This window comes from Cololabis saira, chromosome 23 (assembly GCF_033807715.1).
Source record: "Cololabis saira isolate AMF1-May2022 chromosome 23, fColSai1.1, whole genome shotgun sequence".
Classification (NCBI taxonomy): Eukaryota; Metazoa; Chordata; class Actinopteri; order Beloniformes; family Belonidae; genus Cololabis; species Cololabis saira.
In genome coordinates, this window is record NC_084609.1 from 25,329,780 (window position 1) to 25,350,115 (window position 20,336).

A 20,336-nucleotide genomic window follows, 5' to 3' on the forward strand; every position below is an offset into this window, starting at 1 on the left:
ATTTAGCTGCTGGAGAGCTTTTAATCTCTTTACTTTAAACTGGCAGGTTGCTTTTGTAGTATATTTTGGTCTGTGGTCCATCTGTGCTGTTAAACACTGTTCAGTCTTGATCTGAATCTGAGCAGACGGTCATCCTCTCCACACTTTAAGCTGCAAGCACACTGTTTTGAAAGTGAAACGTTCAGCCATCACGCTGCTTCAAAATGTTTCCCATACTATAATTCCTATTGTAGTATAAATACAGTACCTATCTACAGTATACAAGTGACGGCCAGGAAACGGGAAGCGTTGTATGCTTCATCTCAAGCTGTTTCAGGACTTCTCCAGACTTTTCTCCCCCCTTCTTCAACTGCAGTTCAGACTGACATCATCACGTGTTGGTTCACAATCAACACGTGGTCTGGGTTTTTCTCGGCTAAGTAAATTCTGGCGCTCCTGTTGTTGAGCTTTGTTAGTGGTTTGCATGCCTAGGTTAGGCAGTCTATGGTACACTTGCATGGTGATGACCTGTCATCCTGTAGTGCAGGGCTATTCAATTGGCGGCCCGCGGGCCACATGCGGCCCGCCAGGAGCTTTTATGTGGCCCCTGGTCATATTTCAAAAAGGGGGTGTTTGTTGAAATTTTTTTTTTTTTTTTTTTTTTTTTTTTTTTTTTTTAATAATAGTGATGCACCGAATGTTCGGCCGAAAATAGCAAAAAAAAACACTTTCGGTGTTCGGTGGAATAAGTGGGGAAAAAACCGAACAGTTAATAACAGATACAGGCAGACAGACATGCCAGGAATGCGTTCACACAAGGTGCGATTTTTATTTGTAATGTGTGCAGAGAATGCATATCGCATTTAAGTTTAAGATGCTTGGTAGTCTTTTTTTTGTTGGTTAACGATGCATAGTGTTTGTACATGTTAATCTCTGTTGGAGATGTTTTTTACTTCGGATTTTTTGCCAGTGTTGCACAGTGTTAATGTTTGTCACATTATTATTAACCTCCGTTGTATAGAGGACTTGTTGACATCATTAGGCTTCTAGGATTGGCCTGAAATTTTTTTCATTTGAATAAGTGAGGACTTTGCATTTCAGATGGAACTTCTAAGCCTCCTATAATTCGTGATTGTTTTGTTTTGCTGATATAATGCACAAATGTGTCATTAATAAAGGAGCTTATGGTTAATATTTTGGTTGCTTATTTATAACATCAAACTGTCTACTATGGACTAAAATGCTTGTGCTCAATGCTTAATATAATATTCAAATAAGGAAATCTTGGTGGAAAGTGGTGCTTTGTCATTATGGCGTGTTTTATTAAAAGTAGGTCAATATCAATTTCATTAAGTTTGCACAATGCATGGTTTCAAAATGAACTTGCATTCAAAATAATATTTCTTTATCTGAATATTATATTTAACATTCACAATTACTAAATCTGGAGACAATTAATACATAATTCATATGTAAACTAGATATATTCAAATATATAATACAAATGTATTATATTTAAGTAAGTCTTCGTCTTTGAGTGCAAAATACATTTTGAAAACCCCCAAATTTTCAAATTGTGCGGCCCTCTCCATACAGTCCTTTTGCAGATGTGGCCCCCGGCCGAATCTATTTGAATACCCCTGCTGTAGTGTGTCCTTGGCTTGGCATTACGTTGTGAAAAGCTTTTTCTTTATCACAGAAAATATTCTCTGTCCATCAGCCACTGATGTCTTCTGTGGACATTGATGGCTTTCCCTTTTTTCCCAAATATACAAAACTCTTGGATTCGGCCACCCTACATGTTCTGTTCTTTTCCATTAGGGTTGCCTCCACTTCTTCAATTAAGAGATCCTGTATCCTCATATTGTGAATATTGCATTATGAAGAAGGATAAATAAATGAAAGAAAATAATGAAAAAAATATTCTTCCTAACTCCTAAACAAATATACTATATAAATATATATTATAGATATAAAAAAGTAAAGGTGTATTATTGCACACTTGAACAACCTCCTTGTCATCTCTGCACGAATACCTTATGAACCCAATTTATTATGTAGCAGATAATTGACTGATTGAACATCCATTTACAAGTCTGCACATAGCCGAGTATGGATTTGAGAAGTTTTTGATATGTATATTTTTTATTAAAAAATCTTAGAACAAGCAAGCAATTTACATTTTTGTTTTTCTGAGTACTGGATTTTAGATTTAACTGATCTATGATGTTTTAAATTCTTACTGTGCATCAACAATATTAGGAAAAGGTTTTTAAAGAATCATAAGAAATGATTGAGTCTTTAGTTGTGCATTTAAAATGTTTATTTGTTTTGTCTCAGGGAGGAGTCGGCAGAGGACATCAACCAGGACGACTCAGTAAAACTCAGAGACGGTGTGTCTGATGAATTTCTATATAATTGCTCATACGTGATTATACTGTATGTTCTCTAATCTATTTTGTGTCTTGAATCTCTGCTCTATAGCCGCAAGGTCCCTGCTGCTTAATATAACCTCAGGAAGTTTGGAGGCCTTTGGAGGAGAAGCATCCAGAGCAGAATTGTAAGTAATTTCTAAATAAAAATGACTCATAAATGCACCAAACGATTACCTTCATCTATGTCTCTGACATCACACGTGTGGCCTTGATTCAGAAAATGTTGCTTTATTATTTCCTCCCCAGTGAAACATCAGATCTGGTGTACTGTGTTACTGACCTCCAGATGAGCAACCAAAAGCTCCTAGAGGAGGTAAAAAAACTGAAGCAGGTGGTAGAGAGCATGGAGGAGAGCAACCAGAAGCTTGCTGAGGAAAACGAGGAGCTACACACTCAGGCCAGGGTGTAAGATACTCTCAGCAGTTTCACATGCACAGTACAGACCTACTGTAGCAGCACAGTTGGATTTATTGATTCAGTTTCTCATGTGGTGCAGTAACCAGCAGCTGGCCCAGAAGGAGAAGATGCTGAAGGAGGAGGTGGAGGAGATGAAGGCCACTCTGAGCTGCACAGAAGAAAGCCGAGCTCGCGCCTCTGCACACAGCAAACACATGGTCGGTTAAACGTCTTGTGAATTAGAAAGAAAAGTAGTTTTTTTTCAGTCTGTATTGATTATCTGTGCTTGAGACATGTTCATAAAGGTTCTATGGTTTCCAATACACAGAATACATCAGATTAAATGTACCCTAAATGCCATTGGAACACAAAGTTCATAAGATGGTCTCCGTTGCAGATAGAAATCAGCTTATGTGATGTGGCAACATTTTTTAAATTCTCTTGAAATGAAGATGGACTGTCTGTTTCTCTTGACTGTTTTTTATATTTTCAGGGAAGAGAGAATCAGAGTCTCATTGCTAAGATTGCATCTCTTCAGGATGAGGTATTTCACTGACTATTTCCAGTTTAATCAATGATCTGACTGCTCTATCAGTAGTACCTGTAAATATATGTATAGTTTTGATGTAGAGTTGTAGAGACCTTGCAAATGAATATGCACAGATATTAAACTGGATAGCCAACTGGAATATCCTGAAATGGTTGAAATAATTTACTATTTAATCTTGAACAAATTGAAAAACAGATAAATGGTAGATGAATAAAGGAATGTTCCTCAACCAGCATGCTAAATTTTATCTCCCACGTTCTTAAATGACCAACAACTAATCCAACTTCATCGATTGACTTGCACATTTCAATTTTGCTCCTTTTAAATTTAATATGTTCCCGTCAAATCCCATGAAAAGTTCGCAACTTTGAAAATTCCTGGAAATAGCGCAGAGTACATTCTCATGTCTTTTTTGTTTAAATTTTTTTTTTTATTTTATTTTTTTTAAATGAAAGAATTTGATTATCTGCTGAAATCCCCTGTGGTTGCCCCTCAGAACTTCAAGATCACCATGGAGACGGACGAGCTTCAAAAGAGAATAAAGGATCTGCGTGACATTAATGTTGACCTTCAGGTATCTTTTCCATCTGTCCACAGTTTTTATTTGTGCTTTCTTCCCCTTTATTACATTTCTGCTCTCCTCACATAATCCTCTTCTAGTACGTATCTGCACTGTTGAGCCTCTGTCCATAACCACCAACCTGACGGCCTCATGGCAAAATTACTGTTGCTTGGAGGATGATGTGTAGTTCATGTAAATGCTTGTTTCACGTCTTTAGGGTCAGATTCACACTTTTGATGCCGTTATTACTGAAAAAGAATCCGCCATATTAGAGGTGAGAACTTTACTCTTTTAATTAATCTATTTCACTTTTGCTGTAAAAGCATTTTTGATCACTTTTCTCGTAAGTAGTTGAACACCTTCGCCTTTCATCATAGTTTCAGTCACTGCTACTTTTGGCGACTTCAGCACAACTCAGTTTTTTGTGTCAAACACAAACCTGTCTCTTACCTCCCACAGAAGAGCAGACGGATAAATGAGCTGAACACAGCGGTGGAGGAGTACTGTGCTCTCACACAGGTTGGTGTGTTCAGCCTAACCTAGTTCTGCTGTGGCCCATCATCATTTTATTTGTTTCTCCTAGATGCTCCGTCACCGGTTTCATCTTTTCTGACTTTTGTTTGCCCTTGCTTTCAGCAAGTGGAGCTATTTTATATGTTACTGGCGCCTTTTTGGGTTAACATTTTAACTTTCAGAGCAATAGCTCAAATACTTCTGTTGGATAATATTAGGGGGGAAATAATCAAATCAAGCATGTGTGAGTTTCTCTATAGGATTTAAAAAAACGTATGAAATGTGATAAAGATGCAAAATATTAGTTTTCCTGTGGTTTGGTTTTTAACAGTTCATCAGGATTTTCAGTAGCACTCGAGTTGTTGAGCCGGCTGGTGGGAAATAAATCACCTGCTGCCTTTTACACACATCTTTTAGCCGGGTTTGTAGAAGGGAGGCCATGTCTATAAATATCAAAGACAAGAAATGAGTCATGTTTGTGTTATCTCTTGTTGACTTCAGCTGTTGAGGGGGGAAAAGAGCAAGCTGGAGAACCAGATGCAGATGATCCTCCCAGATCTGGCTGGGTAAGTGAACCCAGACTCACCAAAGACATGGATCAGTCTGAATCATGACATTTGGTGAGGGTGGTAGCAGTGTTGAAGATATTGATCATTTATCATTAATTCAGAAAATGGATCCCAACAGGCCTAAAATGAATAAAATTGACATTTAGCATCTGTGGGTGCTTCAATTTTAACTTGAGCATATTTTCTGTTTTGTAAATTATTTTTTCCTTCATGGCTTGCCTGAACCTTACCATTCCCATCCTCCTGTCTCACAGGGCGAGTATGTCCTTGTCGGTGGCTTACAGGTTGAATCAGAGCAACTTAGGATCCCTGGAAACAGAGCTGGCCCTGGCTCAGTCACCACTGGAGGTCAGAACCCCTCTACTCCTTTTCAGACTGGGACTGGGACTGTTGTATCTGTGTTAAAACTCACTGCTTTTTTTGTGCTGGGGAGCTAAAGTTGGTACGCCCCTTAGCTGGCAGCTAATGCACTGCTCAGTATAAAAGTAGTACGTGTGAATCTCAACAGATGGATGGGTGAATGTGGCTTATAGTGTAAAGTACTTTGAGTGGTCAGCAAGAACAGACAAAAGCTATATAAATACAGTGCCTTAACGTTTGTGTGGGGCGAAGCCAACACATTGGAACAGAATCCCACTATTTCAAAGTACTCATTGGTTCTGTTGGTTTATGTGAGTAGTAAAGGTTAATGAAGTCTCATTTGCAGCATGATGATGAGAAAACAACTCTCTCACTCGTTTCATTCTACTTTGTCCTGTTTTTCTAATGCATCTGGTCCTTCTCTCATTCCGACTTAAAGGTGGACTATATAATAGAAAGTTTGTTAAAATGAGTGTTGCATCCAAAAATCACCTTAACTGACTATGTAGGAGAGTTTTTCATGGGGAGACAATGAAATGAGCACATCAGCAGATTGAACTTTTGGACACTACTAGCATAATTTTGTCTGTCCATCATTATGCTGTTGCAAAGAGAACATAAGGGATCACTGCTGGCTGCAGTAGTGATGTATAGTGGGAATAACAATCGTCACTACATATTTAGACAGCACTACAAAATGGTGAACACACTATAGTGCTCACTACAGTGAGTATGGGGGGATTATTTTGACATAATCAAGATGACTTGAAAGTATACAAACTAAAATGTGCAGCCTCTTCCCTCCAACCTCCATCACAAAGCGTACCAGACCTGTCATCACACCTCCAGAGCTCATTAATACGTGAACATGCAGTGCCAGCAAACTACTGTAGGCTGCAGCTATGATACAATTGAGCAGATCTTGTTGAACAGAACAGGATGGTGGGCTATTTGCAAGCCAAAGAAGAAAGGGTTTTATTTAGGAACCGTATGAAAATGGGTAGTTCAACAGAATTATGGCCACTATGGCATCTCTCATTTCACTTCCTGCAGTATCAAGTCCCCTTTTTAAGCTATAGGTGTCTCAAATATGGATTTTCCTTTTTGGATCCAGAACAGGTTTTTTTTCCCCCATTGAGTTCAGTATGTCTGTACAGCTTAGTGGCGGTACAACTGATTACCAGTCTCAGTTGTGACCTTACTTCCCTGCCAGCTACACCGGTCATGCACATTAACTGTGCACACAATTACAATGGAAACGAGCAGAAAACATTGGCAAGAAATCCATCGCTGTCACGCATATCCAGCACGCAATATAACAACAGACTCGTTGAGAGAAACTATCATTTTTCTTTGAGAGCAAGTTCATTCACCAGCAGTTCTACCAGTTTTAATATTCTGGTGAGAGATGGTCGTGTCTATACTTATGATGCTTATAAAACGGCTGTAACTAGATGAGGACCACACAGACAAGTTTGGGGTTAAGTCTGGCCAGAGGTCTTTCTAGTAGCAGCCAAAAATATACAAACAATTAATAAAATATAAATATATAAAATATATGCATTTGAATGCTTCTTTGTAAAAACATTTGACAATTTTAAAAGTTATTAGTTGTGTGGCACAAGCTTTTATGGCACACCCCGATACCAGCTGCAGTTCTGAGATGATCCGTGCCTACAGGCTGGTTATTCATCCCTCCAATTTTTATCACACACTCAGAGCACAATAACGAGCACTGTTAACATTTAGTGCACTCCTTCACATGCATCACACTTGGAACAGTCCAGCCTCTGTGTGGTAATCAGATAACTGTGCAATCTTTTTGCTCATTGCTTTCACCTATAGGCTCCACATGGAGATGACCGTTTTTTCACCACTATGAGCCTGGGGTCACCGCTGGATGAGACGCTGGACAGAGAGGTGTTTCTGATGCTGCAGGCCCCCAACCCTGAACACATGGCTCTAGAGTTCAAAAGCCTCCTTAATAAACTGGTAACTAAATGTGATTACATATGAAACCCTCACTGCCACTTCTTTAACTTGTAAACAATGCTACTACTTGTTTCATGTGTGACAGGTAAAGCAGTTTTAAATTAATCTTTTTTCAAGGTATTTCAAGGAAATCGTGTTGTGCTCTCAGAATTTCCCCTTCTCTTTACGCAAGGCAGTTTTATTGCTGTAGCCCATTTCATACACAAAGGCAACTCAAAGACATTGAGATGAAAGTGCATTGTATAATCCCTTTTTTCTTGTCTTACGTGCCCCTCAGTGCTGAAACACTTATACCCCCGACTGCTAACAGTGCCGAGAGAATACTGTAGTTAAAGCAACTGCCCTGCATGTTTTCTCTTTTTTTTTTTTTTTTTTTTTTTTTTAAAGCTATAAGAGGTCCAATCAGGACACGGTTGAGCTCAAAAAGGTTCCTCTCAAAACTGCATAATGTGTACTGTGCATACAACCCACTATGCATTATGTTTTGCATACTTGTACAGCAGTTTTTCTGTTAGTACATACTACGCCAGTGCAAAAGCATAACTGCAGAGGCCCATTGCATTGTGGGTTACAGTTCGTACGGTCAGTTGCATATCTTTTCAGGTGTTTTCAAATACTGCAGTTTTATCCAATTGTTTTCAGGCTGAATGCCTCATTTATGCAAAATCAGTATATAGCAATAAATATTGTATGCAAATTTGATAATAGCCAGAGTGCTACGGAAAGAAGGTACAATCCACTCTACAAGGAAGAGTTATTTATTTGTTTTAACATAAAAACATTTGACCTTCAGCTGGTAAAGACACAACACTAAGAACAAGCAAATGACCCAGTAAGGATGTATTAAAGTCTTTGTTGTATCCATCACTATTTACAAATAGACCAATTACTGAAATGTACTTAAAATAAGTTAATTTTGATGCTTAAGTTCTTACTATAACATTAAGTGACTTGTTTGCAGTCTGAGCTTCAAATCTGAAGATTTCCTGTAACAGATAAAACATGTTAAAACAAGGTAATTGATGACACCCACAAAAGTCTGACTACCATTGTAAAAGTTTAACATTTAGATTATTTGGGGATTTGATCAGAGGTTAAAACATTTCAAGAGGTACCATGTGAGGTTTATGACGGTACTTTCAGTAATTATGCACTTGAGCAGCATTGCTTTTATAAGTTGCATTTTTTTCTAATATTCATTTTTATTCAGGTATCTATTAAAGCCAACTTTGTGTATTTTTCCTCCTAGAAAAGGGACTTCAGAGAAGATACAGACTGTGTCTTATCTAAAGTTAGAGGCTTGTTGGATGACACCACGCAGCAGGACGGTAACACAACTGGCTGTCTTCAGGTAAAATGTTCTTAAAAGCTGAATAGTTATTGTGTACCCCAGTTTTGTCTTTTTTAATTCTTGTGCGTTTCCCCTGAAATTCTTTAAAAAAAAATAACAATAAGCCACTTCTTTTGGTTACTATTGTAAAGACACAGTTCAGACTTGGTCCCTTGTTCCCTGTGCTGCAGTGAAGTAGTAGCAGCAGCAGCAGCAGCATTCAGAAACAGTAACACAAGGCAGAAAAGTCACATTCATTTTACTAATTCACAATAATGTTTTTAAACAAAAAGAAAGAAGTAAGAATATATATTTTTTAAATGTAAACAAAAAGAATAGATAATAATCAGTAGTTAAAAATATGATCAAGTTTCTGAACAAGTTTAAAAGTAATGCAGCTGAGAACAGGTGAGTCTTCAACCTGGATCTAAATACACTGAGTGTTTCTGCTGATCTGAGGCTTTCTGGGAGTTTGTTCCAGACATGTGGAGCATAGAAGCTGAATGCAGCTTCCCCATATCTGGTTGTGACTCTGGGAACTGCTAAAAAACCAGATCCAGATGACCTGAAGGGATGGAAGATGTCACATTGGGCAACGGTTATGTGAACGTCTCAGTGTCTCCCTGTTATGTTGTGCAGCATAACAGTAAAGAGCACAACAGAGGGAGGGGATGACAATTTGGCCTGATTAAGTTTCTAGTCTTCCGTCATGTGTTATCATTGACTGGTGGCTTCCTATTAACCTTCAAGCAGCGACTGTCCCAAAAATGTTGAAAAAGGAGAAAGTAGAGGTAGAAAACGGTCTGATTTTTAAGTCTACAGAGAGACATTGAACTACTTTTTATCCATCTGTGAATCATGACATTATATAAGGTTAGCTGTGTCTTCCTCTCCCTCCACCTGTTGTACTTTTTCTCTATCCCTCTTTCCGCTCTTTCTCTTCTTCCCACCCACTATTTCTCCTCTAGAGATCCCACTTATATAACTCTAACTGGCCCCATCCATGCAGTGCCATTTAGTCAGCGTGCTGTACCATGAGCACAACCCACTCCCCTCCTCCTTCATTTCTCTCTCTCTCTCTCACTCTGCCTTTTGTGGTTTTTCTCTTTCACCCTCCTCCTGCATTGTTGCAACTCTGCATTCATTAGCCACGTACAACAGTATAGCAGTAAACATGCCAAATGAGACGGTAATCATTAGTTGACCTGAGCTGTGACTGTACAAGTCTACCTCATGTCGGTGCTTCACTGAGCTCGCTGAAATGGACAGATTTACTATCAGTTAGGTGTTACAACTTTTTTGGAGGCACCCAACTATTTACAGTGTGCAGCAGGCTGCGGCCTCTCACCCGAGCTGAAGGCTGACCCTCGGCCCCGTCTTCCCACAGACGGTGCAGGCTGAGCTGGACAATCGGAGGGCTGACTGGCGTGCCAGCCTTGACCAACTGGCCCAGTACACAGACTCGTTAGAAAAGGAGCTGTTCAAAATGGCCAGTAACATGAGGAGATCCCGCACTGAGATACTCCACCTGCAAGTCAGGTGAGTACACCTTTGTTGTCTGTAAAGTCTTTTTTTTTTTTTGTTTTTGTTTTTTCCTTTTTGGCTGTGAATGTGAACATTAATAAAACGTCAAATGTCTGAGCACAACATAGACATTAGCGTAATAGATATTAAACTTATTTGTGAATTTGGCAAGAGTGAGTAATGATTTAACTAATAAATGAAATAAGTTTGGGGGATTTATTGCTTTTTTTCCACTTCTTACTCAGTTGCGAGGACGGATGATGTATGACTAGATCAGATCTAGTAGAAATGAGCCTTAGTCTATGTATTTTATTATGCATTTCTAGCAAACGTCTTTGTCTTGATGTAAAGCTTTCTCCTGGTTCCTTTTGCACCCTTAAGTTTAGCAAATTCTTCCCATCCTGATTTAAATGCTAAAATCCCTCCTGGCTCTTCCTGCTTCAACTTCCAGCATTTAACTTCTGCCATGATGAGTAGTTTACCAACAGAGTTGTTTATGTGTGGAGCTTTTTAAACCCAATGCTTGCAAAAGACCCCAGATCCCCCACAAGTTAAGGACGAGACATAAGGAGTGAGGGACAGGAGCAGATGGGGGTGGGGGTTCATCTCACTAAATTAAATAGATGCAGTGCTGATGAGAACACTGCTAGAAGATTGGGAATGTAAGGTTGTGTTTAATAGACGTGTGGGTTCAGTTGCACATTTCAGAGTCCAGCGCCCCTCTAACCAGCTTTGAGGACAAACTCTGCAGACAGTGGTAGGAGAAAGGGAGGAGCGACTGCAAAGCGTATCTGCAGATGATGTCATCCACCACATGTTACTGTGAAGGAGCAGATTGGTACCCTGAATTTATTTTCAGTTTATGCTGCAGCAAACCAAGTTCCCTCTCAAGGTAAATGGTAATATTCAGTTTGAAGAAGAGGGCAGTGAAGTAGTGTTTTTATTTCAAGGCAAAAATCTTTTTTATTTTATTTTTTAATTTTCCAGGATTTTGGCTTGGTGGTCAGCACTGTCGCCTCACATCGAGAAAGTTCTTAGTTTAAATCCCAGCGGGAACTGTTCTGTGTGGAGTTGCATGTTCTCATCGTGGTCGCAAGGGTTTTCTCCTGTCAGGTTTCTCCATAGGAGTGAGTGAGTGAGTGAGTGTGGGTGTGTGTGTGGTTGTTTGTCTATATTTAGCCCTGTGACATACTGGTGACCTGTCCAGGGTTTAATCTCTGCCTTTTGCCTGGAGAGAGCTGTGCTAGGCTCCAGCAGACCCACATGAGCCTACATGGACAGCTATAGAGGATGGATGGATTTTGTTGTTTTTATTATTTTTATTTTTATAATGGCTAGACCTAAAAGAAAAATGCTGTCCAGGACACCCCTGAGCAGTGGCCCCAGAGGCTGATTTTTGATGGTGTAAATACAAACACGGAATGGTCTAATGGCATAATAGGCTTAAGTGGTTAGCTGGTTAGCAAAGCTGACCTTTCACGTCCTTTCAAGCTGTTTGCATGGGCTTGTTTGGGTTCTATGGATTGTAAGATTTTAACTGTTACTCTAAATGGACCTGAAGGAATCCGCAGGACTAGTTTACGGGACATAAATGTTTATACATCCACTTGGGTATTTGCTGTTTCCAGCTTTTACTGCTAATTCTGATGTGTTTTAAACCTTTACTGGTCTTAAGTGACATCACGTGCTGCCCGACCCCGGGGAATGTCTCCGAGATAGGTGCCTTTACTTGTTGGTGCTCCGTCTCACATGGCCGCTCATTCGCATCCTGACCTCACTGACCTCTTTAGGCCCACCTCATTAAGTCCGGATCTGAGCTATTCCTAGATATTAACTTGAATGCGTGTGGATGAATAAGTCTTGTGCTGTATGTGTGTCTGTTTGGATGTGTGTTCATGGAGACCGCCATCCCCCTTCAGATATATAAAAGGGAGTGTAGTATTAGACCAGAATCCGTCAGGCTGTCCAGGGGGATTTTTCTGCCCTTCAGTTGCCAGGACGATCGTTGAAGTTTCTATATTTATTTTTTTCTCTTAAAGAGAAAGCAAAACTGAAAAGGGATTATTGTTCTTATAAGCATTGTTTTATCTCCTGTGTTGGAATTTTGAAGATTAAGATTGAGGACTGGATCTGCAAAACTAAACAGAGGAGACCAGTAAGGGGCCAGTTTGAACTGGCGCTGGTCACCCTGGGCAACAGGATGGGACACTGCATGGGTCTGCGGATTGGGTATTGTTTGTTCCCTGTAATGTCACGTAGGGTGCCGCTGCTTGTTAACAATGTGCTGATCATTTTTACGTGCTTTAGTCACATTTTTTTCTCCTAACAAATAAAAATGATAATGCTCTTTTAAAGTTTTAAGAGGGTTTTGTGTTGCAGGGTGCAGGAGCAGGAGACCCAGAAGCGGCAGCTGTGTGAGGAGCTCGAGCACCTGAAGACACCTCAGGACAGCAGAGAGGCCTCATGTCAGACACCTGCACCAGAGGAGGAGGAGGAGGTGTGAAAGGACGGGAGGAGGGATGGACTTGTTAGCATGCTTAAATTTATAATCCTCAATGTAAAATACAGCCAAAACTACTCACATTTCAATACTTTGAGCTTAAATCTGGTTACTTTTAAGTATAATACAATATGAAATATGTATCAGTCACCTGGTTTTTAAATATTTACTGGCATGACAATTTGGAACAAGTACCTAAATAGTGTTTTAATTAACATGTGACGTATTCATTTATTCAGTTTAAACAACTCGTGTTGTCAGTAGGTAGTTAAATAGCGTTTTTTAAGAGCAGTGACACAACTTGTATTCAGACAGATGGAGTATCTGGTAGAGAGGAAAGAGAGTGAGTTGGCGGTTGAAGTGGACACGTGCACCTCCACACACACGCATTCAATCTTAGGAGACCACACGCCTACATCGTGCTCAAAACTCATACAGTTATGCACGCTCTAGTACTGCAGCACTGTTGTTCTTCCAAAAATATCATGGTGCTCATACAAGGTCCGGTTTGTCCTTCATCAACAATTGAGTTCTAGGGTTGAAATATTTGCTTTCAGCATAGCAGCTTTACTATAAAATGACATTATAAAGCTGTGGTGATTGCAAATGGAAAGCAGCTTCAAGCTTCCTCACGTATCTTAACCATGTAGCACATCTTTAATCGCTAAAGTGCTAGATGAGCGTGATGCAAAGTTATCCTGAATTTGTTATACAATTGTTACATGTTTCAAATATAAAGAGTTGTTTTTTTTTCTTAAAAGCGGTATTTTTTACCTCCATCAAGTTTGATTGATTCGTTTGTTGTTTTTAGTCCATTTGGAGTTTTACTACTGTAGCTGGGAGATGGGTGTGAGCAGGAACAGCTGTGGCAGTGAATTTCAAAATGTATTTTGTGGTCATTTGCCTCAGATGGACCTCGAATGTTCATCCACTTTTGACTTTGGAGTATTTTCTCTCTCGTTTTTAGCCTGGAGAGGAGTTGGACTGGGATGAGGAGTTTGCTCTCCAAGACCTCTTGAAAAACGAACTAGCGAGCAGGAACTGCTGGGTGCAGGACAGACAAGGTGACGGCAGGTGTGAAGAAATGGATAACAGATTATCGGACAGAGGTGAAGAAGACGATGGGGGGGAGAGGTGGACAGTGGTGGAAACTGCAGGAGAAGTGAGGGACGCGTCGACTCCTTTTTCTGCGGGCTCGGTGGAGGCTGAGATCGGGCAGAGAGCAGAGGAAGAAGGGCAAGGTAATTCGACATTCGTAGAAAAATGTTTATAAATAGCCAAACGAAATCTTAAAAACATTACCCTAACCTAGATTTAACCTAAACCATAAAACATTGTTTGCTTTGGTTCAGACTTTGAGATTTCCGTCATCACACTGGAGGTTGAGTTGTCTTTCAGGAGATGCTTTGTGGGACAGATCTGTTATTGGGTCCAAGTTTCCTTTAAAGTCAACAGGAACTCTCTGAATTGCTGACCAATTTACATGTTTTTGACTTGTGTACTTTTTTTTATTTTAAATGCAAATTACAGGGTGGTTTCACCCATTGTTTTCTATAATCTCTTAAAGCTAAACCAAGTTGAGCTATCGTTGAGTTGCCATAAGAGCTTTTGTCCTCCAGATCAGACTCGTGGGTTTAACGGGTAAAATTAACCTTAATTTAACTTTGCCTGTGGAGAAAGTGAGCAAACATAAACTGATTTTCTGATCAAAGTGTTAAAATCACTATTTGAATACTTAATTTCCTAACTTAAATGGCAATTAAAAACGTTTTTTTTCTGTTTACAAAACTTTTATGTGACAATTTTCTTATGTATTTACAGATAAGTCAGTACTGGAGTTGACTAACTGAATAATATGAGTAAAGAGTAATGTATTAAATACTGAATGAATTATTAAATAACAGTTTCATTCAGATTGTTTGTACATTTAGATGTGCATTTGTTGATCCTCAGGTAATCTGGTGTCGGTGAAACTAGACGACCGATATGTCAGATATCACAGTATTTGCAATGACAATATTCTTTTAGCTTCACTAAATAGACTTTAAATAAACACAAAGCTCCATCTGTGGGATTCACCGACTCTTACTGCACTGAAGACGATGAATGTCACATGTGAACAGAGGCTCATTGGCTGCTTTTGTGTTTTAAACATGTTGATTCTGGCTCAGTGATCTACAAGAGTCTGAAACTGCTGGGTGAACTGCTACAGCGCCAGTGCAGCACATGTGCTCTCTCCTTGTGAGGTTGCACAAACGCTCTGGTCCTGGAAGTTGACCCCTGCCTTCTATGGTCTTCTGGCCCTTCGCTTCTAAAGGTTGAGAGTGTCAACAATATAAGAAAGAAATCCTCTCCTCCTCAAGGTCCTTCTATGGCCAGGTGTACGAGTGGTATGAGGCCGTTAAGAGAGCTTGATAATCCCCATTCCTCTGCCTGCATGAGTGGCTGGCAGGCAGAGGAACAGAAATCAGCGTGAACGTGGTCATTAAAGCCACCCTGACTATGCATGACACTTTAACCCCTCTTGCTCAGGCTGACACAATGGACAGTTTGACTTTTTATGGTAAAGCCTCAGTAGTGTGATCATTTAGCTCGGGGTTAATTAGCCAAGACCCTGGCTCCTTGGTGATCGAGTTGGTTTTTATCCTTTTTCAGCCTTTCAAGTATTCTTCCTCGTTCACTTTTACTTTTTCTCATTTTAATTGTCTTTACAGATTTTACCACCAGCACAGAATCGGAACCAGAGGTTATCTGTCAACCTTTGCAGGTAAATTAACCCTGTAAGATGACTGGAAATGTTTTGGGGGGGTAATCATCACATTTGGACTTATTAAGCTTTTTAATTTTATTTATTTTTGTCCATTAAATTAAGGAAGGCTTTAATCGGAAAGTCCACATCCATATAAAATAATTTCTAAGCAAATGAGTTTCACTTGTCCATGTTGCTGATGAATTTAGGAACCGGCCAATTACTAAAATTGATTAGTGGTGACACAAATGTTATGAGTGTTTCACCAAACCATCAAAGCTCATAGCTCCTTGCTGGCTGCTACCCTGGAAACCTTTGTTGTGGTTTTGAGAAGGCTCTCTTCAGCAGCTCTTCAGCAGCTCAGACTGACGGCACGCTGCTTAGATGTACTAGGTTGTAGGCAGGTCTGTGTTGGCACGAAAAAACACAGAACAAAAACATTTGTCTTTGAGTCAGTTTCCTCTTCTCCCAGTCTGGGTAGAAAGGACAAAAGTGCAACCAAAAAGACCTCCAGATCCTCAACTTAAGGCAGGATCTCATCCCCAACCCAGAAGGGCATTTCAATCTTCCCCAGCAGGGAACCATCATCTCAGCTTGGGAGGTGCTGGTCTTCACCAATCTCATTAACACACACACACACACACACACGCATTCCAAGTAAAATGATGGTGGGATGAGGGGTGTTTTTGTACTGGCTCTGCTTAGTTTGGCACAAGGGAACTGTCTGGCCATGAATCCAGTTTGCTTGGGTCAGACTCTGACGTGTACTAAGCATGTCAGATCATTACTTAGATATGGGGAAAAAGCAGAGGACACGAGAAATTATCCAGGCTGAGTTGGATTTGGGAAAGCCGCTTGGTGATGGAGACGGTCACGGGACGCACAGCAGAGAAAAGGGAGAGAGCGCAGAGAAAAGGGCCCGTACTACCGATGCGGTGGCGTCCCCTCACTGTCTGATATGACGAGATCCTCCAAGAAAATAACCCAGATTTTTAGAATTATTATACAAGGCTTCAAATTGTGGAGATCAGCCCCGCCCCACCGCGACCCGATTAATTGGATTTGAACGGGAGAAAATGAAAAAGGATTATGAGAAAAAATACAATAAGTACAGTAAGACAAATTGTGACTGGCAGGTATTTCACTGCACATTTATTTGATTTATGCAATGGTGAAAAAATTGGCAAAAAAATGAAAAACTGCAAAGAACCATTGTTCGGTATTATTTGCTATTCGGCCAAGTGTTATTTTCGCTTTCGGACACAAATTTTCATTTCGGTGCATCACTAGTCAAAACACCTGGTTGTGGTGTCGTTTTCAGATTTTCGACAGCACTGACGTTGTCAATTGGCTTTTGGTGTGGCGCAAATATTTGTGAACTCGAGCCTCTGAAAAATGAAATGAGAGGATACAAGCTTTTCACATTTACTATTTTTATGGAGAAAAAAAAAAACCTAAATTATTTTTCAACATATTAAAGTTTATGGTTTCATTGCACACAAAGCACAAGCTAGTCACATCCTTCAGTATAAAGATGAATGCTCGTGCAGAAAAATCCAACAGAACGTGAGTTAAAAAAAAATATATATATCTTGTCTGGTTGAAGTTGTGCATTATGCAGCAAGTTTGTGTTAAAGGGTGATTTTACACATGATATAAACTGTAGAGACTCTGTCATTAACTGCCACTTGTCATTTTTTTTACCAACTACGATGTGCTAAATAAGCTCTGCATCAGCAAACGCATTATATTACCTTCCTTCTCCTCGTCCATCCTCATCAACTGAATTCTTTTTTTTCCCTTTGTTTTTCTATTTGCCTACCAAATATCTCTCCACATATCATGATTCACAGGCAGCAGGCTGCATATTTCTCCTGAAGCTGCTTCCTTATATAGAATAGGAACAAGGAAACCTTAAGATCATTGAGCTAAAAGGGAAAAGTAGAAAGGCTGGTGTCCTTGCACAATTTCTCCTCTGATGTTCAGCATTCATTTCATTTTTTTTTCAGCTCATTTCATAGCTCTGAGGTTTATGAAAGTGAATTGTTGCACTAGTCCATCAATAATGCTGTCGGCAGCATGAAGGTGACAGTGAAGTTGTGATTTTGAAAGCCTTATGATGGTGATGGGAGGTCCAGAACAATCCATCCCTGGTGGGCGTTTACTCTTTGTGCCGTCTCTCAGCTGCAGAAATGAATTTACTTCTCGTGCAGCGTCTTGTTATGCGACAGCGGTTGGTTTCTACTAGCTGACTCTCCGTCAGCTGTTTTTGGTAAATGTTTAGTGAGTGTTTCCTACTTGGTGTCGTCACCCCGGTCCTCTGTTGAATATTCATTCTGTTTCAGGAGGAGGCAGCAGCACCATTGAGCGCCCACTCACAAGCTGTCAGCACAAGACACCCAGAGGCAGATGCTCTTCCTGATCTGTCCCACTCAGAAAGCAGTAAGACCACCGCCCCCTCTCTCTCTCTTTCTCTCTCTTTGCTTTTAACTGTGAGCTGGACTGCAGCTCTACTGTGTATTTACAAGTTTAGCCCAAGAGGGAGTTTTTTCATGACTCACTTGGTATGCTCTTTGTTCAGAGGAGAGGAAGCTTTTCCAAGTTTGGTGAAATGACGGGTAAACTCTTGAGTACAGATTATGAACACAGCTTTACATGTTTTATTCTTTTAACATACACAGTGAGCTGATATGTAGTGATGTTGAAACTGATGACATCTCGGCATCCTGTAATCCGTTTATTTACAAACCAGCACACGCCGGGAATACTCATGATGGACATTTGATTTCTGACTTAAACCACATGTTCTTGTGTCAGCAGGTGAAGGTGTTTGTGAGGGTGCAGAGTCTCCCTCCTGTGGCCCAACGCAAACTCTGAGCCCACCGTCTCAACCAGACGAAACCATCACATCTGGTGACATCCATCCGGCAGCAGCTGATATGGTTTCTCTCAACAGCACATCACCGGAGGCAGAGGACACGATCAACCAGAGTGAGAGGTGAGTTAATGGTTTGAAAAAAACAAACTCCATTGGCAATCACTAGGGGGCACCAAAGCGATGACTTTTCAAAATAATGGCATGGTAGGTTTATTTTGCACAGTAATTTATGTGCGTAAATGGCGGTAAATAGACTTATCTCGGCTTGCACAATTTACCTTATTGACGATCTCTGTGTCTACTGATGCGTTTGTTTCCAGTGACTCATCTCACGCATGTGACGAAACTGGGTTTTTCATAATAAAGCAGGAATGGGTTGCAGGACCAAAACTGGAATTAGTTACCATAGACATTCAGTGAATGAATCCTTTTAAAAAGGAAGAAGGGAAAAGTTAAAGTACTACCTTTTTCTTGTTTTCCTGTCTGTTGCTGTTTGAAAGAGAAATTGAAAAACTAAATAAAACAAAATACCGATCTCAGAAGGGAAAGACAGCCGCATGTAAAGCGATTTAGACTACTTCTGCTAAACATGATGTCGCCAGGTCTTATCAAAAGTAATTTCAGTCACAGCCTATTCATTTCCTTGTCGCTGGCCGCATTTCCTATTCAAATGAGTGTTTTCCTCTCTGTGGGAGGAGTGCGAAGGCTAATTAGTATCTTTGTGGCCATGCTTTGCATAGGCACACCTCCAAACAAATGAAGGTTGTTCCTCACCTCTCTGTGTCACATACTGTAGCAGCTGTGACGGATCAAATGGGTTTTGTTGCTGTGTAAAAAAAAAAAAAAAAAAAAAAAAAAGAATCTGAAGATGGGTAGATGGTTTACCTTTTCTTTGTGGTCAGCTGCCAGCTAACCTGTGAAGATCCCGGGAGAGACGAGGAAGAAGACGGACTGCACTCGACGGCGTCAGAAATGCCTCGTCACAAGGTTAGTTGAAGAAGGGGGGAAGTGTGTTGATGCAAAACACGCTCTCTGCTTTTCCTTCCTCTTTTTGGTCGACTCTTGTGTGTCTTTTGTTGATAGAGAGTAGGTGTGTTTTTAAGGAAGGGGGGGTTGAGTGGGCTGACCTTGTCCAGATCTTCTCAAAGGGAGAGAAGGAAAGTCTTCACCCTTGGCATGTATGGTAATGAGTGAGGAGATAAAATTGTGGAATCAATGGATGGACTGTTGGTTCGTCTTACCTCTGTTACCAAAGGAGGCAAGTACTAAATACTTGATGTTGGTCTTCATTGATAGTTGTGACATACTTTTGATATTAAACGCTTTGCTTCAGGTTTCATAATAATTGTCACAGCGTCTTGATGACAAAAAGATCATCTGAAGTCATTGTTTTGTGCAATACACCTTAGATATTACGTTTAAACTTATTCAAACTGGATTCTTAGTATTTGTTAAACTCAAACCAGCCCTTTTTTCCCTCTTTTATGAATTAGCTAAATTATTGAGTGGTTATTTAAATTAACTTTCTGTCTTTTGATTGATCTTAATGTTTTGTGTCTGGACCACCTAATCGTTGGAGTGAAGAGGTTCGTGTGGTAATTTAATGCAACAGTTTCATGGTGATGGTGTCTATCCACTGGTCAGAGGAGCTGGTAGCGTTTCCACGTTTGAACCTAATTTGTTTTTGCTAGCTGATCATTGAGGGTGTTTGGTGCCCAGCTGCCTGATTGATCAAGTCGCTCGCTTTAGTCACCAACAAAGTCATGGTGTGCAAGAGTGCAGCCCTGCTGAGTGTTTATGTTGGTCTGTTCTAGGGTTGCACGGTATACCGGTACCAGTATAGTACCGCGGTACTAGAGTTTTGAAAACGGTACTATACCAGCATTTAAAAACAAACGGTACTTTTATATATTTTTCTATGCAAACGAATTGGTAAATTGGAGCCTGTCTCTTTAAGCACGGCGAGCTCAGCGAGTGTGACGTAGTTGCAGAAGCAGAG

The 20,336-nt window shown here is 40.2% G+C and overlaps 1 protein-coding gene across 1 annotated transcript in view; it reads left to right on the forward strand.

Annotated features, from left to right (window-relative positions):
- lrmp (lymphoid-restricted membrane protein) overlaps positions 1-20,336 on the forward strand; it is a 41,758-nt gene that overhangs the window by 7,530 nt on the left and 13,892 nt on the right. Inside the window, exons 5-23 of the mRNA XM_061715148.1 lie at positions 2,320-2,372; positions 2,464-2,539; positions 2,661-2,819; positions 2,911-3,028; positions 3,304-3,354; positions 3,857-3,934; positions 4,140-4,196; positions 4,382-4,441; positions 4,937-5,001; positions 5,259-5,352; positions 7,210-7,356; positions 8,606-8,707; positions 10,074-10,225; positions 12,590-12,707; positions 13,678-13,951; positions 15,425-15,477; positions 17,805-17,901; positions 18,277-18,457; positions 19,240-19,324. Of these exons, the coding sequence (XP_061571132.1) occupies positions 2,320-2,372; positions 2,464-2,539; positions 2,661-2,819; positions 2,911-3,028; positions 3,304-3,354; positions 3,857-3,934; positions 4,140-4,196; positions 4,382-4,441; positions 4,937-5,001; positions 5,259-5,352; positions 7,210-7,356; positions 8,606-8,707; positions 10,074-10,225; positions 12,590-12,707; positions 13,678-13,951; positions 15,425-15,477; positions 17,805-17,901; positions 18,277-18,457; positions 19,240-19,324 (2,020 nt within the window). The remainder of the gene's footprint in view (positions 1-2,319; positions 2,373-2,463; positions 2,540-2,660; positions 2,820-2,910; positions 3,029-3,303; positions 3,355-3,856; positions 3,935-4,139; positions 4,197-4,381; positions 4,442-4,936; positions 5,002-5,258; positions 5,353-7,209; positions 7,357-8,605; positions 8,708-10,073; positions 10,226-12,589; positions 12,708-13,677; positions 13,952-15,424; positions 15,478-17,804; positions 17,902-18,276; positions 18,458-19,239; positions 19,325-20,336) is intronic.